Source organism: Dendrobates tinctorius, unplaced genomic scaffold, assembly GCF_039654945.1.
Source record: "Dendrobates tinctorius isolate UK_male_01 unplaced genomic scaffold, ASM3965494v1 ptg000007l, whole genome shotgun sequence".
Taxonomy (NCBI): Eukaryota; Metazoa; Chordata; class Amphibia; order Anura; family Dendrobatidae; genus Dendrobates; species Dendrobates tinctorius.
In genome coordinates, this window is record NW_027361675.1 from 55,184,942 (window position 1) to 55,204,836 (window position 19,895).

Consider the following 19,895-nt stretch of genomic DNA (forward strand, 5'->3'; position numbering starts at 1 on the left):
GGCGATCAGATAGCTGCTACTGCGCATTCGCCGGCGGCACCATCTTGTGGAGGAATTTTTTTTCTGTAGCAAGATGACACCGCCGGCGACTGCGCAGTAGTTTTTTTTTTACTGTATTTTTTATGTATTCTTCCAGCCGAGGCCATGGTCCCCTAAGCTGGCATCCTGGAGAATGACAATTCTGTGTCTTTCGTGATGGAGCCATGATGTCTTGGCTGCTGTCCTGTAGAGAGTCTGTGATTTTTTTGGATGGTTGGATGTCTGGATGTCTTGGCTGAATCTCTGTCTGTTTCATGTTACAGAGGAATATAATCTCTTTTTACAGTTAACAACTGTTCTTCATCCATCATTCACTGGTAAGGGTGAAGAATGGAGATAAGACCAACTCGCATTGTTTGATTATGTAATCTATTTGCATAGTTTTTCCTCCTATACTACAATTCAACAAACTAACTGGCCTGGACAATGTGTAATTAACATTTCAGCAAACATCATTGTTCCATGACCCTGTATCACTAGTCATCCAGGATAGGAGCACAACATGTTGCAACAAATTGACAACTTACAAGTCAATATTACAGGCTTACACAAACAAGTCTGTTTTCTTGACTAATCAGAAAGAAACACATAAATTCAAAAGTCAACACACAGATAAGTCTATTCTTCCTGGCTTGCTGAAAATAGATGTCTGGCTAATTAAAATAAAATTATATGTTGTCATAATATATTACAATGTTTCTTACTTTCATATCTACTATTGATTTATGAAGAAAAAATATTAAAATGACAGATTCCCTTTACTATGTGCACTAATTATTTATTTTTCTCTTTTGTGTTCCAGAAACCCTCTGCTTCAAATCATGATCCTGAAGAGTATTTGTGCCCAATAGAGATCAATCTTAACCCTGATCTGCTGGTTCATCTTCGTGAAGCAGAGTACTTTTTCAAACCTCCCTTCACATTGAAGGTAGTGAATGACATTGATCTCATCTAGGCAATCATTACTCTACATATCATTGTGTCCAGACAACAGGAATTAGGTTGAAAATAACTGGCAATTTTGACTAAATTTGTCAAATGTGGTATGATCAGTCAGCAATCAACAATCCTTTGTTCCTGCTAGAAAATCAGCTGTCTGGCCGCAGCTTCTTCTAGTCTTGCTCATGTGAACGTTTATGGGAATTTAAAAAGAAATCAATTTAGCTGAAACTTTGAAAATAGGAAACTTATTATTTACTCCTCTGCTTATACTGATTGTCCTGCTTTACACAAGTTATATTTTTAACCTTAATATTTTATGGTTTTTTTTATTACAAAATATAAATATACTACTTACAAGCATTAAAGTATACACTAAGTAGGCATATCAGACATTAGATAACAGGAGACTAAATTAGATTTAAAACATTAGAGAAAAGTAGACAAGTATTTATTTTCATTCAGTCCACAAAGTCCATATGCTCTTAGTAATTATCTCCACTTTGCAGGGTGGTTGGGTGGTATGCCTATCTAATCTAGCTCTAGATGCTTACACATGTTGAAGAGCTTTATTATTACTCTTCTGTTTCACAGTGGACCTATCACTTGCTCAAAAAATTACTTAAATTACTTTTAAAAATCCCTGATTCTGACACTTTGATTCCTGATTTGCACTGCATCACTCCATTGCAAAGATATTCAAATTTGTGCACTATATGAAATCTATGCTGGCAGACCAATATGATGCTTCTTGAGAGTATTTTTCTAGGGTCATGTGCTTTCATACCTCTTTACTAGACACTGCAAATGACAGCTCGGCATAGTCTCAGACTTCTAGATCAGCTGCCAAGCTGTGATAGTAGGCATCTGGGAGGGGAGGGAAGAGTGGAAGCACATGCTTCCAGAGTAGACTGTGAAGAGATGCCCAGTTGGACTGCAAGCAGAGATTTCACATACTGTGCTCCAAAAGAAATAAATGTGAATAGCTCTACAATGGAGTGTCACAGTGAAAAACAGAACAGAGTGGCAGTTCAGGGATGCCCCCAAATGGATTGTCTTCTCTGTGCTTATGAACTAATAGATTACACATGCCCACATCTTTGATTCCCTATGGAATTTGGTATTTGGTAAAACCCTTTAACCAGTTCAAATTTCTCCTTTTGAAAGGGACAAGAGGTGAAAGTTTTACTCACCCATCCAGATACTCATCCAACTGTGAATGTAGAATAAATGATCAGTCTAAGCTGAAAAAGGAGACTTCTCTAAAATACATATCAAAAATCTTCACTAGTATTATTGATTAAACAAAATGATGGTTACTGTATGAATTACATTTTATATTACTATAGAAAAAATAAGGCAAGTTCAGCGATTGGTTTCAGCGTGATGCGTGCCGTAGTCGAGTCGGCGCTGGACCCAGGAGTGGTGAGTACTATATGATTTTATTATTTTTACTCAGAGCTGACCTACAGTGAAAAACAATTGAAAAGAAAAAAAAACTTTAGTTTGAATTACACTTTTAACTGGAATCTATCAGCAGTTTTTTGTTATGTAATGTGAAGACTGCATGAGGTAGGGGTTAAAACACAGATTTCAGTGATGCCTCTTCAGGTTTTGTTTGCCTGCAATGATTGTTTTAGCATCAGGAGCTTGTCATTGCTGTTACCCAGCAGCTGGTGCTGTGCTGACATGTGCAGCTCCTAAGAGCCTTATAGACAACACACGTTATTTGTAAAGTCTGAAAAAACTCACCAAATACTGAATGTGTGCATGTGGCCTAACATTAGCAGCCGGAAGATTGCTGCTATTACCCATTTAGATGATGCTGTCAATTTCTGACAGCAGCATTAAAATGGAGCTGTTGCTGGCTCCTATCGGCCCCGTGCAATAAGATTGCGGTTTACTGATGGGATATCATGGCAGTTGGAGGTCTGCTGAAGGTCCTCATCACTGTCATCTTGGTACTTCTTAAGCTGTTTCTTTGGAGACTAATTTTTCTTCTACACTGCTATGCTAAGGTACTACAGTGTATATAGGACAAATGATTGGTCGAAGTCTTCTAAGGGGACAAAAAATAATCTAAAAAATAAAAAGCTTTTCAAAGTAATATCTGGTATTTAAATGCACATTCTTAAAAGTTTGGTCTATGAAAATATAAAATTAAAATAAATAACAAAACAATCGGTGCTACGTTCAGTGAATGGTGCACATGAGCAGCAAGTTTTAAGGACAGAACCACTCAATCTGTCCGATATAATCAACTGAAAAAGAAAAACTCAAAATTTCACGCTAGGGTGTGCATGTAAAAGTTAAGTTCCACAGAGACACTCTATATATAACAAAAAGGAGTGTTACTCTGTGAACCACAAGTATAAGGTAAAGTACCTTGTATATAGAGTACCTTGTGTGTAGATCTTGACACAGTGAACGCTCAAGTCCCAGAGGCGATGTTAAGCAGACACGCAGTCCTAAGTTCTTCTATTGAAATTTCCAAAAAGAAATCAGTCCCAGACTCTTAAGTCAAAAAGTGAGCAGGGTTCCCATAGAAGACGTTGTTACGGCCGATCACTAACGTCTATCTGTGGGTCTACAGCGGTCGCCTGTGTGGATTACAGACACCGCATTATGGAAGCCTACAAGGTGCAGAGACGCTGCAGGACCTTGCGTGATGTCACAGTCACGTGATGATTCACGTGACAGGCTAAGGAGCGCGGTAAAGCGCTCGGGGGGCTTGAATGACTTTTTGACTTAAGAGTCTGGGACTGATTTCTTTTTGGAAATTTCAATAGAAGAACTTCTGTACTGCTGGGACTTCAGCGTTCACTGCGTCAAGATCTACACACAAGGTACTCTATATACAAGGTACTCTACCTTATACTTGTGGTTCACAGAGTAACACTCCTTTTTGTTATATATAGCCTGTCTCTGTGGAACTTAACTTTTAAAATATAAAATTACTTAACTGTTATGGTCAAGGCCATAGAAAGACAAATAATTGAAACCACAGATTTGCATTTTTTTCCGGTCACCCCGCTTAGGCTAGTTTCACTCTAACGTTCTTGGTCGCAGCGCAGGGCCGCCGCTAAGCCCCGCCCCCGGCCATGCCCCCTCCGGTCAGTTCCTCCTCTGATCGCATGAGGCTGCATGCGATAAGCGTATCCTATATTTAGCGTTGGATACGCTAATCGTGCGCTGGTCTGATTTTGATGGCGCTGCGTCCTTTTGGCGCTGCGCCCAGAGCACATAAACACAACACAGTGCGTTTTTGTGCGCTGGGCACAGCACCAGCAAAATCAGACCAGCGCACGATCAGCGTATCCAATGCTAAATATAGGATACGCTGATCGCATGCAGCCTCATGCGATCAGAGGAGGAACTGACCGGAGGGGGCACCTGGCGGGGCTTAGCGGCGGCCCTGCACCCAAGAACGCTAGTGTGAAACTAGCATTACCCACCCCTTTCCCACTTTTTTACAAACTTGTGAATTTTTTTCTCAAGCTTGGTATTGCCGTAATCATGCTGAGGCTGGGATCATACATGCAAGAAACTCGGACGAGTCTCCCATCTTAATACCGAGCACTGCCATCGGCACTCGGATCGGAGCGTATGGCTGCATAGAAATACATGGAGCCTCACGCTCTGCTCCCAAATGACGGCGGCAGTGCCGGGTATTGACTTGCGAGTAGTGTTGAGCGATACCATCCGATACCCTAAAATATCGGATCGGATGGTATCGGCCTGATATGAAAAAAGTATCGGGTATCGCCGATTCCGATACCGGAAGTCCCATTCAAGTCTATGGGACTTCCGGTATCGGAATAAGAAAAACCCTTTTCTGTCCTTGTACAGTCTCTCGGGGGTCTGTGCCGGCCTGCCCGGGGGTCTGAGCGGACTGCCGGGGGCTGTGCCGGCCTGCCGGTGGTCTGTACCGACTGTCCGGGGGTCTGTGCAGGCTGCGGGGGTCTGTGCAGGCATCGTCCGATGGGACTACAAGTCCCATCGGGCGATGCCTGCTACCATGACGGTGATTGACACATTAGCCAATGATGGGACAGTAGTAGTCCCATCATCCGGCTAATGTGTTGAATGTAAAAAAAAATACATACTACATACATACTACATACATGCAACATACATGTTACATGCTACATACATACTACATATATACTACATGCATGCAACATACATACAACATATATACTACATGCATGCAACATGCATACTACATATATACTACATGCATGCAACATACATATATACTACATATATTACATATATACTACATGCAACATGCATACTACATATATACTACATGCATGCAACATACATACTACATATATACCACATACATGCATACTACATATATACCACATATATACTACATGCATGCAACATACATGTATACTACATATATACTACATGCAACATGCATACTACATATATACCACATATATACTACATGCATGCAACATACATATATACAACATATATACTACATGCATGCAACATGCATACTACATATATACCACATATATACTACATGCATGCAACATACATATATACTACATGCAACATACATACTACATACATACTACTTATATACCACATGCATGCAACATGCATACTACATATATACTACATATATACTACATGCATGCAACATACATACATACTACATATATACCACATGCATGCAACATGCATACTACATATATACTACATATATACTACATGCATGCAACATACATATATACTACATACAATACATTCATACAATACATACATATAGACATACAGTACACATAACATAGAGTACATACTCACCATCACTTGTCACTTTGTTCCCCGAAGCCATTGTCATCTGTGGAATAAATATTAAAATAACAAACCACCAATATACTTACCCCTGATCTGCAGAAGTCCACGAGTGTCCCATGACGATCTTGCGTGGAGAACAGCAGCATTAGCTGATGCTACCGTTCTCTACTGGCTCCAGGAATCCAATGACGGGAGGTAGGTATCCTTCCGCACTGTATTCCTCTGCCACTGTAAAAAAAGTCCCTAGTCTCACTTTATGGCATTGCTGTGTGAGAAATTTCCCACGCAGCTTTTGCAATAAAGTGAGATATGTATGTTGCATGCATGTAGTATATATGTTGTATATATGTATGTTGCATGCATGTAGTATGCATGTAGTATATATGTGGTATATATGTAGTATGTATGTTGCATGCATATAGTATATATGTAGTATGCATGTTGCATGCATGTAGTATATACAGTATGTAGTATGTATGTTGCATGTAGTATATATGTAGTATATATGTATGTTGCATGCATGTAGTATATATGTGGTATATATGTAGTATGCATGTTGCATGCATGTAGTATATATGTTGTATATATGTATGCTGCATGCATGTGGTATATATGTAGTATGCATGTAGTATATATGTAGTATGTATGTTGCATGTAGTATATATGTATGTTGCATGCATGTGGTATATATAGTATGTATGTATCTTGCATGCATGTAGTATATATGTAGTATGCATGTTGCATGTAGTATATATGTATGTTGCATGCATGTAGTATATATGTATGTTGCATGCATGTAGTATATATGCATCCTGACGAAGGAGTTTTCTTCTCCGAAACACGCGTCGGGGCACGTTCTCAGGCATCCACCCTTGGCTCATGAGGTATTAATTCTCTAACACTCTCTTTTCCCCATTGTACAATGCGATTTTTGCTCTTTGCACGATGAATTTTTATCACGCACTGGAACTTATTGTTTTTTGATCTATGCACATATTTATTATTTTCTAATAGTACCATATATTATATATAGCTACCTTGGGGACTATATGGCTACTTATAAAACTTTGTTATAGCCTACCATGATATTATGCCATGTATAAATTTTGGGGATGCCTTTTTATGTTTAATGTGTACACCCATTAATATTTTAATAAAGGGTATTTTATCTATTTTTCGTGTTGCTGCATTTATTACAAGTATATGGCACCTTGTCAGTTTCACCTTCCACCATACTCAGTGTGCATAGTGATGTAGTATATATGTAGTATGCATGTTGCATGCATGTAGTATATATGTTGTATATATGTATGATGCATGTAGTATATATGTTGTATATATTTAAGTTGCATGCATGTGGTATATATGTAGTATGCATGTAGTATATATGTGATATATGTAGTATGCATGTTGCATGCATGTGGTATATATGTAGTATGTATGTATCTTGCATGCATGTAGTATATATGTAGTATGCATGTTGCATGTAGTATATATGTATGTTGCATGCATGTAGTATGTAGTATGCATGTTGCATGCATGTAGTATATATGTTGTATGTATGTATGTATGTTGCATGCATGTAGTATATATGTACTATGCATGTTGCATGCATATAGTATATATGTTGTATATATGTATGTTACATGCATGTGGTATATATGTAGTATGCATGTAGTATATATGTGATATATGTAGTATGCATGTTGCATGCATGTGGTATATATGTAGTATGTATGTATCTTGCATGCATGTAGTATATATGTAGTATGCATGTTGCATGTAGTATATATGTAGTATGCATGTTGCATGTAGTATATATGTATGTTGCATGTATGTAGTATGCATGTTGCATGCATGTAGTATATATGTTGTATGTATGTTGCATGCATGTAGTATATATGTAGTATGCATGTTGCATGCATGTAGTATATATGTTGTATATATGTATGTTGCATGCATGTGGTATATATGTAGTATGCATGTAGTATATATGTAGTATGTATGTATGTTGCATGCATGTAGTATATATGTAGTATGTATGTTGCATGTAGTATATATGTATGTTGCATGCATGTAGTATATATGTAGTATATATGTATGTTGCATGCATGTGGTATATATGTAGTATGTATGTTGCATGCATGCAGTATATATGTAGTATGCATGTTGCATGTAGTATATATGTAGTATATATGTGGTGTATATGTAGTATGCATGTTGCATGCATGTGGTATATATGTTGTATGTATGTATGCTGCATGCATGTAGTATATATGTAGTATGTATGTAGCATGTATGTAGTATGTATGCAGTATGTATGTAGCATGTATTTTTTTTTTTTTACATTCAACACATTAGCCGGATGATGGGACTTCTACTGTCCCACCATTGGCTAATGTGTCAATCACCGTCATGGTAGCAGGCATTGCCCGATGGGACTTGTAGTCCCATCGGACGATGCCTGCACAGACCCCCGGACAGTCGGCACAGACCCCCGGGCAGGCCGGCACAGACCCCCGGGCAGGCCGGCACAGACCCCCGGGCAGGCCGGCACAGACCCCCCGGCAGTCGGCACAGACCCCCCTGGAAGGCCTGAACTGACGGCGCATCATGATGCGCACAGACCGCGCATCATGATGACGTCATTTCGGCAGCCAATCAGAGCCACAACAGTGGCTCATTGCATTATGGGAAATGGGAACTTCCGATTCTGATATTGAAAAAATATCGGTACTCGGTATCGGAATTCCGATACAGCGAATATCGGCCGATACCCAATATTTGCAGTATCGGAATGCTCAACACTGCTTGCGAGACTTGTCAGAGTTTCTCGCAAGTCTGACCCCAGCCTTACTTGGAGAATCATGTTAATGTGTCATTTATTTTTCACTTTCATCCCACTTGGATTTTTTTAAATTTTCCAGTACATTGCATTTTAAAATGAATAGGGTCATATGTTTCTAAGTATACTGTTTTCTAAAGTTCTATATTTCAATGAAACCATTTTGAAATTGAAATGAATAGGGTAATTCAAAAAAATAACTTGTCCTAAAGAAAACAAGCCCTCATACAGGTATGTCAACAGAAAAGTATAAAACAGTTATGGTTCTTGGAAGAAGAGGAAGAAAAACCAAAGAACAAATAGAAAAATTGCCCGGTCATTAAGGGGTTACCCTACAGACAGCAGAAAGGGGGAACATCAATAAGGGAACAACAGTTGATGTCTGTTGGCACTAAAAGCTTAGATAATTTAAAAAACATTTTACCATTATTTTGCACTAAGTAACATTAGTTGTTTTTTCACTTTTTAGCTCCCAGAATCAATTGGATGTCTTACAGACCATATGAATAAGAACCGGTTTAAAGTGCTTTGTACCCGTTTGGAAATGGTAGCATCCAAATACAATGAAGTTGTAAAAACAATCTCTTCCCACCAGAGGGCGCTGTTTGAGAAGAAATTATTGAAGATTTCCGAGGTATTATGTGTATGTGATTGCATGAATTGAAATTAGGAAACAGGGAAAGGGGATTGAGCTCACCACATCGCTGCAGCATCGATCCTGCTGAAAACACGCACGGAGAAGCCTGGGATCTGGCTGTATACGAAGAGTCAAAGAAGAAATCCAGCGTGTTAGCAGGTATGTAGAATAAAATCCAGAGTTTATTGTAGAAAATAGCAATAAAAGAAATCATAGTGACAGGCGGCTCCAACCACTGTGAATAGAGACGAACGTGATTCAGCTCCTAAGAGCCTTAATCATGGTTCATGATTAAGCAATGTCCAGAAGAGAAAAAAGGTGGCACTCACCCACCAGGTAAAAAAATTGTTTATTCAGTCTTGTAAGCACAGGACCCAAACACAGGACCTGTTGAAGCGCAACTAGCACGAAACGGCCATTGTCCTAAGAAGTTTCCCACCATTCTACCGCTGAAACTGTTTTGCAAGGTTGAATGAAAGATTCTTTTACCTGGAGGGTGAGTGCCACCTTTTTTCTCTTCTGGACATTGCATATACATTTGTTTTTGGTGTTCACCTGTTTTCCATATGTTGCATACAGGCTGATGAGGTACAATGTAGCTGCACACAACAAAGGATCTGGTGCCGGTAACCTGTCTAGCTCTGCGGTTCGCACACAAGTGGTTCGTGATTAAGGCCCTTAGGAGCTGAAACACGTTGGTCTCTATTCACACTGGTTGGAGCCGCCTGTCACTATGATTTTATATTGATATTTTCTGCAATAAACTCTGGATTTTATTCTACATACTTTCTACCACGCTGGATTTCTTCTTTGACTCTGATTATGCGATTGTGTGAGCCACAACAAATATTTAATGTGTTTTAACTCATTAGGAAGTTGTTGGATTGACTTTCCAGCAGGCTAATAGGATATTTAGTGTCTGTAGTATGTACTGTGCAGTACTCTAGGTAAGTAATCATTACTTTATGTTCTGAAAATGATGACCTTTTAATACATTAATTTCCTTTTTACTGCTCTATAAGTGAATCAATTTCACAGTCATTGCTTTTTCCCAGCAGATTTTGAAAGATGGAATAAGCGTGTTCACATGGAGCATGGACGAGAGCATGGATTATACTGAGCTTGCTACTTCCTACATTTGCACAGACCTCTATAACAACTTCAGTATGGTTACAAATAATTACAAAGCCATTAGTGAGATCACGGCGTCATGGTGCACAGCAAATCTTGGTATTTTTACAAGCCGGGAATCCCAAAGGAGCTATTCAATCAGTGAACTAATATCAGAGCAAAAGTATGTTACCTTTTATAGACCAAACATCTATGTATGTTATATACTAGTTCTGTAAGGAATGACTACAGTTCTAGACTTGTAGGATCGCTGCTTCCAACAGGTGGCGTTATAGAGTTCAAGTCCTCTTTCTCTCTGAAGAGGTAATTTGCATATTAGTTTCCCAGAGGAGCATTGCACGGCGAATAAGTCTCCTTACATTGGCATTCCACAACCTGTATGTCACTCTCCACAAGGAGAAACATTACCCCTTAGACCCCAGTCCAGAGCCTCTCACTTAGCCAAATCAGGTCTCATACTTTGCACTGATGAGGGCCAATAACCTGAAACACCATATTTGCAAATTGAGATTCTGATTTGGCTTTTATCCTAATCATATTGCAAGACTCATTAAAGGGTTGATTGTGACTTGTAGGATCGCTAATTCCAACAGGTGGCGCTATAGAGTTCAAGTCTTTTTTCTCTCTGAAGAGGCAATTTGCATATACAGTTCTAGCAAAATCACAAACCTGCCTGTATCTACAAGAGTGGACATAGACAGGCAAGGGCCCCTGTGCAAAAACAGTATATCAGCCCCTCTTTGTGTCTGTAAAAAAAGCTGCTGGCTGCTTGGGAGTGTAAGAGGACCACCTTATCCCTTGGATTCCTGTGCTGTGAACATCTTTATTGGCCACTCCTGTTGTGACTGCTTACAGCTGGGCCACTTGCTTCATTTCACTGAGGCCCATGTGCCCTGACTACATTGTTCCGCCATAGTCTGTTCTGTCTAGCAGTACAAAGAATATGCGCATTCACATTGAACCATGTTCCAATGGCACAAGAAGTATATTTTCCCTTCTGAGAGACACATGGGCCCCGATTCACCAAAGTGTTTATGCCTGATCCTAGTGTAAAATACTTTAAAAAGTTCTACAATTTTTGCACATCTTGAAGTTGGGCAAAAAAAAAATGACTTTGTGCATTTTCACAATACTTTCATCCAATTCTGCCAAAGTGGGCAGAGCTGGGGAGGAGCCAGGGTGGAACAGGGCATGACAACTCCCGCCCAACAAATTAATCAAAAGTCATTGTATACATTACACCAGAAATTTTACTCTAGTTCCTGACTGGAGTAATACTTATGGCAAGGTGCACACCACTGGTATGATGTGTCTGCATTTATTAGATGGCGGGTGCCTCTTAATGAATTAGGTGCATCTCAATCCTGCATGCACCTCATTAACACTGGCATATGAAATGTCAAGCTAAATGAATCGGGGTCAAACATTCTCTCTAAAGCTGTGTGCCCATGTTTGTATTAATGCTCTTCTTTACATGAAGCCATGATACAGCTTCCATAGAGGTGCCTGGAGCTTTACTCTACCTCTCTATACCTTTGATTTCATATGGAGGCATAATGAGGCTGCTTCTGTCAAATTCTGTATATATTCATATACCATATCCAATGGTGCTCTTCCCTAGAAGCATCTCCCCCATGTGGTTTCCAACAGAGCATTATACAGCAACACATGAAGGCTCAGTGGTTCTACACTAAAGAACTACAGTTGAAACCAGAAGTTTATATACACTATATAAGAAAACACATATGCATGTTTTTCTCAATATTTAACATGAAATCAGATTAAACCTTTCCCGTTTTAGGTCAATTAGGATTACCATAATTATTAATATTTGCCAAATGCCAGAATACTGAGAGAGATAATGTTTTAAGGCATTTTTATTACTTACTGCAAAGTCAAACGTTTACATACACTAAGATTACTATGTCTTTAAACAACTCTGGACTGCCCATATGATGATGTCATGTGTTAGGAAGCTTCTGTTTTTTGGCAACATCTGAGTTAATTAGAGACACACCTGTGGATGTATTTTAATGCACTCCTGAAACACACTGCTTCTTTGTGTAGCATCATGGGAAAGTGTTAAGAAATCAGCCAAGATATCAGGAGGAGAATTGTAGACTTGCACAAGTCTGGCTCATCCTTCGGTAAAATTTCAAGATACCTGAAGGTGAAGAAACAATTATATGCAAGTAAACACAAGATGGGAATGTCCAGCCATCTTACCACTCAGGAAGGAGATGGGTTCTGTGTCCCAGAGATGAGCGTATTTTGGTCCGACATGTGCATGTCAACCCAAGGACAAAAGTAAAGGACCGTGGGAAGATGATAGCGGAAGATGCTAAGATTGTGTCAATATCCACACTGAAACGAGTACTGTTGTATTAGCATGGGCTGAAAGGCCACTCTGCCAGGAAGAAACCATTACTCCAAAAGAAACATAAAAAAGTCAGCCAGATTAATGTTTGCAAATGCTCACAGGAACAATGACCTTAATTTTTGGAGACATGTTCTGCGGTCTGATGAGACTTTGAACTTTTTGAGCATAATGACCATCATTACGTTTGGAGAGAAAACGGAGATGCTTGGAAGCCTAAGAACACCATCCCAACTGTGAAACACAGGGGTGGCAGCATCATGTTGTGGGGTTGTTTTGCTGCAGGAGGGACTGGTCCACTTCACAAAATATATCGCATCATGAGAAAAGAAGATTATGTGGCAATACTTCCAAATTGACAATGACCTGAAGCATACTGCCAAAATGGTAACAAAGTGGCTTAAGGATAACAAAGTCAATGTTTTGGAGTGGCCATCACAAAACCCTGATCTCAATCATAATTGAAAATTTCTGGCCAAAGCTGCAGGCAGGAGCGAGCAAGGCGACCCACAAACCTGAATCAGTTACACCAGTTTTGTCAAGAGGAATGGACCCAAATTCTGACCAACTATTGTGAGAAGCTTGTGGAAGGATATCCCAAACATTTGACCCAAGTCATTCAGTTTAAGGGCAATGGTACCAAATGCTAATGAACTGTATTTCAACTTTTGACTTTACAGTAAATAATAAAAATGCCTTAAACCATTCTTTCTCTCTCTCTCATTATTCTGGCATTTGGCAAATATTGATAATTATGGTAATCCTAATTGACCTAAAACGGGAAAGGTTTATTCTGATTTCATGTCAGATACAGTATTGAGAAAAACATGCATAATAGTGTCTTTTTATATAGTGTATGGAAACTTCTTGTTTCAACTGTAAATGAGTAGAAGAGATCTTGGAAAGTCCCTAATGCAGGATGTAAATAGGATGCAACAATGCAGACATTGGTAACAATTCTCCAATGTTAGTTGATTTTAATAATACATTTGCTATTTTGTTGATAAATAAGCTTTCATTTTTAATTTATTTGCTTTTAGGAAAATTGAACATGAGCTGGAAGCTTTACTTGTTCCCGATGGATTAAAAATACACAACCTTGTTCAACAGTGTTTTGCAGCGTGTGGTATTAGTGAAGCATCACCGGCATGGCAGGACTTCATTATGCACATCGATGCTATCATTCTACAAGGTCTGAAGAAAGTTACTTTATCCAGCCTGGCTGCCCTGCTAAATACTCTGCTGGACTATCATGTAAGAAGAATTAATAGATTACAGTTCTTGGGTCCCTGAGTCCTGACACATATTGCTATCGACTTGCCTTAGTTACAGTGAGGGAAAATAGTATTTAGTCAGCCACCAATTGTGCAAGTTCTCCCACTTAAAAGGATGAGAGAGGCCTGTAATTGACATCATAGGTAGAACACAACTATGAGAGTCAAAATGAGAAAACAAATCCAGAAAATCACCTTGTCTGATTTGTCAAGATTTATTTTACAAATTATGGTGAAAAATAAGTATTTGGTCATTAACAAAAGTTCATCTCAATATTTTGTTATGTATCCTTTGTTGGCAATGACAGAAGTCAAAGGTTTTCTGTAAGTCTTCACAAGTTTGGCACACACCGTTAGTGGTATGTTGGCCCATTCCTCCATGCAGATCTCCTCTAGAGCAGTGATGTTTTGGGTCTGTTGCTGGACAACACGAACTTTCAAATCCCTCCAAAGGTTTTCTATGGGTTTGAGATCTGAAGACTGGCTAGGCCACTCCAGGACTTTCATATGCTTCTTATGAAGCCACTCCTTTGTTGCCTTGGTGGTGGGCTTGTGATCATTATCATGCTGAAAGACCCATCCACGTTTCACCTTCAATGCCCTTGCTGATGGAAGGAGGATTGCACTCAAAATCTCATGATACATGGCCCCATCCATTCTTTTATGTACACGGATCAGTCATCCTGCTCCCTTTGCAGAGAAACGGCCCCAAAGCATGATGCTGCCACCCCCATGCTTCACAGTAGGTATCGTGTTCTTTGGATGCAACTCAGCATTCTGTCTCCTCCAAATACGACGAGTTTTGTTTCTACCAAACAGTTCTACTTTGTTTTCATCAGACCATATGACATTCTCCCAATACTCTTCTGGATAATCCATATGATCTCTAGCAAACTTCAGACGGGCCTGGACATGTACTGGTTTAAGCAGGGGGACACGTCTGGCATTGCAGGATCTGGGTCCCTGGTGGCATAGTGTGTTACTAATGGTAGCCTTTGTTATGGGGGTCCCAGCTCTATGCAGGTCATTCACTAGGTCCCCCGTGTGGTTCTGGGATTTTTGCTCACCGTTCTTGTGATCATTTTGTCCCCACGGGGTGAGATCTAGCGTGGATCCCTAGATCGAGGGAGAATATAAGCGGTCTTGTATGTCTTCCATTTTCATATTATTGCTCCCACAGCTGATTCAATCACACCAAGCTGCTTGCCCATTGCGGATTCAGTCTGGTGCAGGGCTACATTTTTGTTTCTGGTGTCCTTCGACAGCTCTTTGGTCTTCACAATAGTGGAGTTTGGAGTGTGACTGTTTGAGGTTGCGGACAGGTGTCTTTTATACTGATAACAAGTTCAAACCAGTGCCATTACTACAGGTAATGAGTGGAGGACAGAGGAGCCGTTTAAAGAAGAAAGTTATAGGTCTGTGAGAGCCAGAAATTTTGCATGTATTTAGGTGACTAAATACTTATTTTCTGCCATAATTTGCAAAATAAATCTTGCCAAATCAGACAAGGTGATTTTCTGGATTTGTTTTCTCATTTTGACTCTCATAGCTGTGGTCTACCTATGATGTCAATTACAGGCCTCTCTCATCTTTTTAAGTGGGAGAACTTGCAATTGGTGGCTGACTGAATACTTTTTTTCCCCACTGTACTTCTATTTTAAATGTTTAAACATTCTCCCCTGAAAGAATTATTCATTGAAGGGAATTATTGGTTAGTGTTCGTAAATATAAATATTTTTCTTGTTAACTATTTTTTTAAATCTCTGCTACCACATTTCCCTGTTGTTAATTGTATGGCTTAAAGCTTTTTGCCTACTGGATCGGCTACTGCTACATTGGCTGAAAATGCACAGAGCTTCCTAGTTTTTATTTACTGAGTGAAGAAGCACTACAATGGATCTGGATCATGCAGCACATTCTTAGCTCCTTGTTCTAGCAGGTGTCAGTGATACTGTTTTTCTGATGTTGTAGAGGCAAAGCTGTCTCACATACTGTAACAGCATCGGGAATGCACTGCTTGGACACACAATGCTGCTTGTCGGAACTGTCAGTCATTCATGAAGACCCACCCCTATTAGAAACAAAGAAGTAGACTAGTCAGGGAGCAGAGCACTCCTGCTGAAGATGATGAGAACAACTGTACAATTTTTCAGAATATTCCTTTTTTAATTATAGTTTATTAATCCCTTTCTGACATCAAGCGGAATAGTACGCCGATGTCGGACTCTCCCTGTTTGGTGCGGGCTCCGGCACCTTTCCGAGCACATGCCAGCTGATATACAGCTGATATGTGACCCCAACAGATTGTGATTCCACCCATGGATGTTAACTAGTTAAATACCGCTGTCAATCTCTGACAGCGGCATTTAACTGGTGCTTCCGGCAAGCACACCGGATATCTTGCCCTTCGGTGACCCCATCACATGATCACAATGACAATCAGATGTCTCCAGCAGACCTCTATGGTTGTCATAGCCAGATTGCTATGAGCGACACCTGGTGGTTGGTGCTCATAGCAAGTGAGCGTTTCTGCTACATGCAGGCAATCTAATCATCGCCTGTATGGAGACTATTGAGGCATGCAAAAAGTTAAAAAAAAAAAAAGTTTTAAAAAATATATATAAAAGTTCAAATCTCTCCCCTTTCGCCCCAATCAAAATAAAACAATAATAAAAAAAATCAAACATACACATATTTGGTATTGCCATGTTCAGAATCGCCTGATCTATCAATATAAAAAAGGAATTAACCCGATAATTAAATGGCGTAACAAGAAAAAAGAAAAAACCCCAGAACTATTTTTTTTTTGGTCACCGCAACTTTGCATTAAAATGCAATAACAGGTGATCAAAATAACGTATCTGCACCAAAATGGACCCAAGATCATGAAAAATGGATACTCTATGGATATCGCAAAATGGCGGAATTTTTTTTTTTAACAAACTTTGAATTTTTTTCACCACATAAACAAAAAGAACCTAGACATGTTTAGTGTCTATGAACTCGTAATGACCTGGAAAATCATAATGGCAGGTCAGTTGTAGCATTTAGTGAACATGGTAAAAAAAGAATCCCAAAACAACTGTGGGATTGCACCTTTTTTCCAATTTCACAGCACTTGGAATTTTTTTCCCGTTTTCAAGTACACGATATGTTAAAACCAATTGTGTTGTTCAAAAGTACAATTCGTCTTGCAATTAACAAGCCCTAAAATGCTATTTTGACCAAAAAATAAAAAAGTTATGGCTCTGGAAAGAATGGGAGCAAAAAATGAAAATGCAAAAACAAAAATACCTCTAGTCGTTTATTTATTTTACTCACTTATATAGCGCCATTAATTCCACAGAGCTTTACAAACATTATTGACACTGTCCCCATTGCGGTTCACAATCTAAATTCCCTATCAGTATGTCTTTGGAATGTGGGAGGAAACCGGAGTATCCGGAGGAAACCCACGCCAACACAGGGAGAACATACAAGCTCTTGGAGATGTCCTTTGTCTTTAAGGGGTTAAGATAGTTATGCTCTTTTTTTGTGATGGAATTGACATTATTTTACCATTTTTTGCAAAATAACATTTTTTTTTAGCAATATTGATTTTTAAATTTGTAAAAGAAAAAGAATAACATAAAACATGGTTTTCTGCAATTAATATTATGAATTATTTATTTATTAATTTATTAGTTAGTGCACTTAATTCCTGGTGCTTTAGATGTGAAAATAGGGTTTATTGTACATAACAATCAATGAATAATCTATAATAAATTATAAAATGTTTAACTAAACACAGCTACGTAAGTGACAAACAAACATCAACAATAGGAAAGTGGGCCTTTTCAGTGAGGAGGACTTTCAATCTACAGTAATAGGGAAGAAGACAGTAAGTGTGAAGAGAAGCTGCTGATATGGCAGTGTGGAGGATTATTGCAGGTTGTAGGCTTTCGTGAGGGGCTGGGTCTTCCAGTTGTGTTTGAAAGTTTCAAAGGTGAAAGTCTGAATGGTTGGAGTTGTGAATTCCAGGGTATGATAGATGCACAAGAGATATCTTGGGAATGGTTGAGTGAGGAGCAGACAAGAGGCATGGAAAAAAGGAGGTTTTGTGAGGACTGGACAATAACCATAGATATATTAACATTAGGGAAGACGTTGGTATGTCATTGTTAGCATTTTGATCTGAATTCTAAGTATTGGGTAGCCAGTGAAGGAATTGGCAGAGAGAAGAGGCAGAAGAGTAACCTCAGGGGAAAGTGGATTATGAGTTAAGGATGGATTTGAGCGTTGGCAGACACAGATAAACAAGGGCCGCTGTGCAAAAACAATATATGGGCTCTTTACAGCCCAAAAGCTCATCATAATGCACAATTCCAACTGCTTTGGATGTGGTGGATGCCCCCTTATCTCACTAAAAAAGACACATATCACATAATGAAGACTACAAAATATAAAAGTAGACATGATTTGCTAGATTATCATAAGATGATTGTGTAACTACCTACATGCTTTTTTCTTCCATAGTTTACACCTGCTCTTAGCATTGACGTTGAATTGATTAATGGTGAAGTTGCCTTTAATCCACCACTTGACAAGAGCACTTCTGATATGAGTGTAATGGAGAATATAGAAGAATGGCTTAAAATGTTTCTCCTTAGAAGCTCACATATAAAGGGGCTTTCTAATACAGTGAAGGTATGTACAAAAGTCTGTAAAAGATATTCTTATGGCCACATCTAGCTGTTTATATTAAATTTATTCATAATGAAATGGTTTTGTTTTAGAAAGAAATCTAATCCATTCTTGGCATTAAATATTCCCCTCCAAAACAGAGATACTCTGATGTTGCCTGAAAGGTTGTAAAACCAGATAGATATTATAGATAGCTGTTAAAGCTTCACTTAGTGAGGATTCTTTAAGCCATAGATCTGGATAAGCAGCAAAGACCAGAAGCAATGGTGCAATGAAGTGGATATTGTCAAAACCACATATGGAACAGCGAGAACCAAGGTAGCAGGGTATGCAGGACAGCAGACAACATGTGGAGCAGCTAGCATCAGATGAAACTGAACCAGGTGTGCAGATACAGACAAGAATGTTAACTGTGTAGGAAACGGTTCTCTTCCAACAATGATGCAGTTATTCACAGGAATACGGAGATGTATTTGCAATTTGGTATCTTCCAGCAAGGATGAAATTAATCACAGGAATAACTGAGGACAAAATGCAATCTAGTAATGGGCAATGGTTAATAGCAGTAATACATGCAAACTTTAACTTATAGGCAATCTGGAGGCTCCTGTGAAGAGATGCATTATCTTGAGTGTAGACGCTTGGTGTGAACAGCACCAAGAACAGTTTGCAGAAGTTGGTAACTTCATTGCTGTGTGGTAGAAGGGAACAACACCTAGTAAGTGATACTCAGCTTGGAAATAATGCTGGTTGTAGCAAGAAGGTCAGGCTTAGCAGAGGTAGTGATAAGCACCAGGTGAGATCTGAGACAAATTAATGAGAAGCAAACTCTAGAACTCAAAACTCAACTCAAAAGTCAACTGTGGACAATGCTGCTTAACACCCAAGCATTTGGGCTTTGCTTGAGCTCACCTTAAAAGATCTAGTGTGATAATATTAGAGGAGTTCGTTGGATGTAACGCTGGTGGGTGTGGACCCACGGCGCCACGGCCAGGTTTATCCTGGAGGGGCGTAACTAAGTGACTACCTGGTAATCACTAGAGCCTCTGAGGGTGAGGCTGGGTTGCCGGTAGTCACAAGGTACCTCTCTGGGGCAGTCCCTGGTTAGGCTGCAGCTGACCGAAGGGTCAGAGGCATGGGTACAATGTACGG

At 39.3% G+C, this 19,895-nt stretch overlaps 1 protein-coding gene across 1 annotated transcript in view; it reads left to right on the forward strand.

Annotated features, from left to right (window-relative positions):
* The window catches only part of LOC141086031 (uncharacterized), a 971,752-nt gene that overhangs the window by 87,696 nt on the left and 864,161 nt on the right, over positions 1-19,895 (forward strand). Inside the window, exons 15-19 of the mRNA XM_073571764.1 lie at positions 842-967; positions 9,111-9,275; positions 10,337-10,572; positions 13,827-14,040; positions 18,576-18,746. Of these exons, the coding sequence (XP_073427865.1) occupies positions 842-967; positions 9,111-9,275; positions 10,337-10,572; positions 13,827-14,040; positions 18,576-18,746 (912 nt within the window). The remainder of the gene's footprint in view (positions 1-841; positions 968-9,110; positions 9,276-10,336; positions 10,573-13,826; positions 14,041-18,575; positions 18,747-19,895) is intronic.